We start from the raw sequence: 4811 nt of genomic DNA, 5'->3' as shown, positions 1-4811 counted from the left end.
AGTATTATCGAGAGTTAAAACTCCCGGAAAACTCATTTCCCGCGGTTGCAAAACCCTCTAGGAAAACCTGTGTCGGTAAATAATTACCGGCGGTTATGTTTAAAACCGTCGGAAATAGCAGGGTTTTCCAAAAACCGTCAGAAATGGCAGGGGTTTTCCGAAAACCGTCGGAAATGGCAGGGTTTTCAAAAGCTGCCGAAAATGCATGTAAGATATTTTTTTATATTATTTAGTTTATTGATAAAAAAGATATAATAAAGAAAAACTCGTAATAAAATAATTTGAAACAAAAATTAAATATTATAAAATGAACTAAATATACAAAAATTAAATATTATAAAATGAACTAAATATACAAAAATTAAATATTATTAAATACAAGTAATTGTTCAATAATAACATTTTTCAAATATACATTAAAGAAAAACATGTTCACTTAATGAAAAATGTTCATCTGGAAGCTTCTGCACTTCTTCCATGTTCTGAATAGAGCTTTCCTGAGTAAGAGAGCACCAAAGTAGTCAAATAGCAAAAAACAAAAACTCAAAGGGCATAATATAACAAATTTTGCATAACAGAATATATATTTCCAATTGTTCATTTCTAATACATAATACAAAGAGTTCGAAAATCACAATAAACATTAAAAAGTTTGTCCTGTAAAAAATATTAAAATTAAATCTAATAAAATAAAATGAAGAGATATACAATAAAAAAATTAAGATATTTATTTATATTTTATTTTCTTCACAATTATCTTCTTTAATACTAAAGTTCATTCTTATTGTTTCTCCTAGTTACTCATTTACCAAGGATTATGTTTCATCTCTGAAGAAATAAAAAAAAAGGAAAACAAAATAAAAATTCAATTTTTATTATGTACCTAATAAATCAAGTAAAATATCATAAAGATATGGTTAAAAATGGAGATTTGAATTTAGGAATTAAATTATCATAAAATGTTATTATAAAAGGGCTACAATTTAACACTGTTAACATTCAATGGAGCTCCCCTAACTTTCTAACTGATGTTGGTTTCTATTTAGTGGGAGACTAAAGTTGATGTCAATTCTTTGGAGCATCAGATTGATTTCACATATATATTGGTGGATCACATTAGTGTTTACTCGTAACCAGCTTTATCTTCAATTTCGTTATTGATTTTATTTTTCTATAAAATGGTGCCTTGTAGTCCTCTTACTCTTAACTCCTACTGCTCTGAATTTATCTTGTTTTCATTAAAATAAAATTCGGTTAAGTGATCAATCATAACAAAAGCATTAAAGCAACAAATCAGGTTTTAGCCTGAGGAAATCTTACCTCCTCTGGGCGAAGGTTAAAAGTTTTTCCACCAATAGTAAAAGACACTACAGGTAATGAGGAGATATCCCCGCAACCAACAGAAGAGTTTCCCATCGGGCTTGACATTTTATCGCAAAGCTGCAACATCATCATGAACCTATGAATCAAGAGGTGAGGAAAGATGCTCCAATAGCAAAATTAAGAGAACTGGCTCACCTGATTGACGTAGTTTAGTATCTGATCCTGTGTTTGATTTCGGCTGAGTTGGTTCTGCATCCAAACAACCGCCATCTCACACGCAGAACAAGCAGCATCATGAAGACCACCAGATGATTTTCTTGCATTCTCATCCACAACGCTCTCTATGCACATACTAAAGTGAGGGGCTGAACAAATATTAAAATATTAAAATAAATTTGGACCACAAATTTGACCACTGAAATCTGACTAATGTTCCAGAGTCAACTTCCCAAAGCTTTTACAGTACAATCTTCTCGCAAGAGAGAAAAAACCTAGAAATCACACAGTTAAATCACCCATGTCTACAAGCTAAGAGATAAGCTAAGAATCCTTCTCGCATACTATATTTCATAATTCCTTTTTAAATATGTTGATAATAAAGCTAAGAGATAATTTCCTATATATTATCTTCATTCAGGTTCTCATATACACAACTTAAAATAATAGAGTAAGCACACACATATAATTACTTGCTGGAATATTTATGTAAATAGAATGTTTACCTGCAATGAATTAAGAATCCACTATATAGATCAAGCTTTATTGTATGTCTGCATTGAAACAAAGAAAAGAAGAGGTGCATATTCAATAAACATATATAACGTTAATTGTAGGATCTAGTTCCTATCACTAAACCAAAAGACTTTAGTTGAAGTACAGGTGTAACTTTATTAGTATAATAATTCTAACAATAAGAATAATAGAAAAGAACGCACTGCAGGTTTAAAAAGAGAGATGGTGATTGAGTAATTAAAAAGAGAATCTACACTTAAAATCAACCAAACAACAAAAGTAATAACCTCAATCCAGGCCTATACCATGTTGAAACCCATATAAACAACCAACAGAATCCACTGTTCACAACCTTCCCACTGCCACCGGTAAGCTCGGACTCATCTCCAAGTAAAGCAGCATAAAAGTTATGAGCAGTAGCATCTTTGCTAGTGTAATTCTACCATAAAAAAACAGTCCACATATTAGACCCTATCAAACTAGATATAGCAATAAGATATTGGATAGTGAAAAACCTAACATAATACCTTTGGAACTCCTTCATAAACATCACCCCCATCTGGTTTGTTAATGATGACTTCAGGCCTTGGATTGTCCCAATTGAATGCAATGTCATCATACATAAAAACAATGGTATTTTCTTCTTTCAAGCCACCTTTCCTCGGTATTTGATAGGCATGACAAATATCGGCTTGATGCAACAAGACAAACTAGACATTATAACTAAATTTATAGAACTAACAAAGAGTGTGGTCACACTGTAAAAACTAATACTATTAAAATTTGGAAAATATAAAGAAACATTTTAGGAAAATCAATCAGCTGGATGCTTTACGTGAAAATCATGTCTCTGCCAGATCCACCAACCCTAAACGTGGAGAAAATAAAATAAGCAATAGTGAGTGAATATATGATGCTACATCCCGATGGTGATTTTGACGTGCAGGGGAAACAGAGGACACATGAGTGTAGGAAAAACAAAACGAAAGGAAGCAAACCAAAACTTTCAGCACAAACTCTTTGCAAATAACGAAACATACCTCAATACCACTCCAAATCTTTCCAAAATGCGAAACTATGAGTCTTCCATACATGACACGAATCATACCATAAATTGTTTTGTGCCGATCGAAAGAAAGAAAAGAGGAATTAAGGTTTTCGAGTTTCAGGAATTTAGAGACTAGGAATGAACGAATAAGATTACCTACCAGAGGAATTAGGGTTTTTGAGTTTTAGGAATGAAAGCGCCCACCGCCTCCTTGGCAGCGGCGATATTCTGCTCCTCCCAGCACCGGATCCAGTTCCCCACGACGCACTCCATGAAGGCGCTCTCGGCGCACTTGAGGCGGTCTGAGAGGGTGACAACAATGTGGCGGAGGCAGCACTCGATCTGGTCCATGGACGGTCAGGGAAGGGGAAGGAGAGGTGGCGGCGAGGGTTGTTTTGGTGGAGGAAGGAGCAGACAAGGTTGGTGAAGAGGAAGGGATGGAAGTCGGCAAGCCAGAGGAGATATTTTGTAGGGTTTGGGAAAATAAGAAACGACGAAGGAAGTGCAGAAAAATAAATATATTTAATCTTAACGAAGGTTTTTAAAAACCGCGTAAACTATCCGGGGTTCTTAAAGCCGCAGCTAAAAAACCCCTAATAAAATTAATTTTTTTTGTAGTGGTTGTTTCAAACAATATTATCTTTGCTAGTTTTTTCTCACTTTGTGCATGCCATGATAACCCGTGTCGCTTTCAAAACCTACGCTGCACATAAACTTGTGAATCAAGTCTTAAGTTAAACATAAGTTTCGTAATTCCGTGAATGTTAGTTTGACAGTTAATTTATGATTATTGTAGTTTATCTTTCAAAAAGACAGTGCTCGATAACTTTTTTATTCAAGACAAAGAATCTTTAAAATCAGTTTCTTATTACCTCTGGTTTCAATATAAAAGATAACTACATGAATTTATCGTGATGTGGTAATTTTAGAATTTGTTCGTTCATGGACATGATTCACACAATATGGTAGAAGATAGAGAAAAATCATTGTGTGTGCCCGTGACTGCCATCGATAAGTTCACGTCAAAATTTGATAGTACGAGAAAACGATCTATGTGTACAGTAGATAACAAACAATGTAATAATGGAATACAATATTTATAACATTAAAACTACACTATATAATTTATAAAATCCATCTCTTAATTTATTTTTAAAGTTTAATTAAATTTTAAGTTTCTCATAAATTTAAAAACTTTTCAATAGAGTCTGAATTAAATTTTTATGAGATGAAAGAAAAATATTAAATAAAAAAAATTAATGCAGATTGTGGCTCAACCTGACCCTATCGGCCAAGTTAAACAATTTGACAGTCCAACCTGTCCTATATTTTAAAATAGGCCATAATTTTCGGCTACCCTAATCCTAAGTCCACATGACAATGAGCTATTTTAGTTCTAATTAAGCTTAAAAATTATTTCAACCTTTTAAAAAATAACATGAAATATTACTTAACAATGCTGTTAGTGTCTCTCACATGTAAGACCCATGAAAAAGAAAATATTTATAGTAGTAAATTTTAGTATTTTATTAGTAATAATAATTTTAATGGATAGAAAAATGTAAATTTTGGATATAAAATTAGTAATTTTAGAAGGAGAGGTTCAAATTTTTGGTAACTTATTTAGTAAATTTTTTTAAATTGAATAGTAAAAAGTAAATAGTAAATAGTAAAAAGTAAATAGTAAAAATAAATTTTCAGCATTAAG

General features: G+C 32.3%; 1 protein-coding gene across 14 annotated transcripts; it reads right to left on the bottom strand.

The window, feature by feature from the left end:
- Positions 1-332: 332 nt before the first annotated feature.
- LOC108334932 (legumain) lies at positions 333-3607 on the bottom strand. Of its 14 annotated transcripts, none has more exons than XM_052869872.1 (9): positions 3265-3606; positions 3096-3180; positions 2891-2923; positions 2583-2765; positions 2343-2494; positions 2046-2093; positions 1519-1675; positions 1321-1440; positions 333-497 (listed from the first exon to the last, which is right to left on the bottom strand). In XM_052869872.1, exons 2-9 carry the CDS (start codon positions 3159-3161, stop codon positions 417-419), a joined length of 840 nt encoding a protein of 279 aa, XP_052725832.1. In that variant the 5' UTR covers positions 3162-3180; positions 3265-3606; the 3' UTR covers positions 333-416. The 14 variants fall into 14 exon arrangements, 13 of the variants coding, with proteins under 13 accessions (XP_052725832.1, XP_052725839.1, XP_052725841.1 ...); XM_052869879.1 differs by having other exon boundaries at positions 2583-2746; positions 2891-2971; positions 3096-3138; positions 3264-3605; XM_052869881.1 differs by having other exon boundaries at positions 3096-3138; positions 3264-3605.
- Between the last annotated feature and the right edge of the window lie 1204 nt (positions 3608-4811).

Source organism: Vigna angularis, chromosome 10, assembly GCF_016808095.1.
Source record: "Vigna angularis cultivar LongXiaoDou No.4 chromosome 10, ASM1680809v1, whole genome shotgun sequence".
Lineage (NCBI taxonomy): Eukaryota > Viridiplantae > Streptophyta > Magnoliopsida > Fabales > Fabaceae > Vigna > Vigna angularis.
This window is presented reverse-complemented; position numbering and strand designations above follow the sequence as displayed.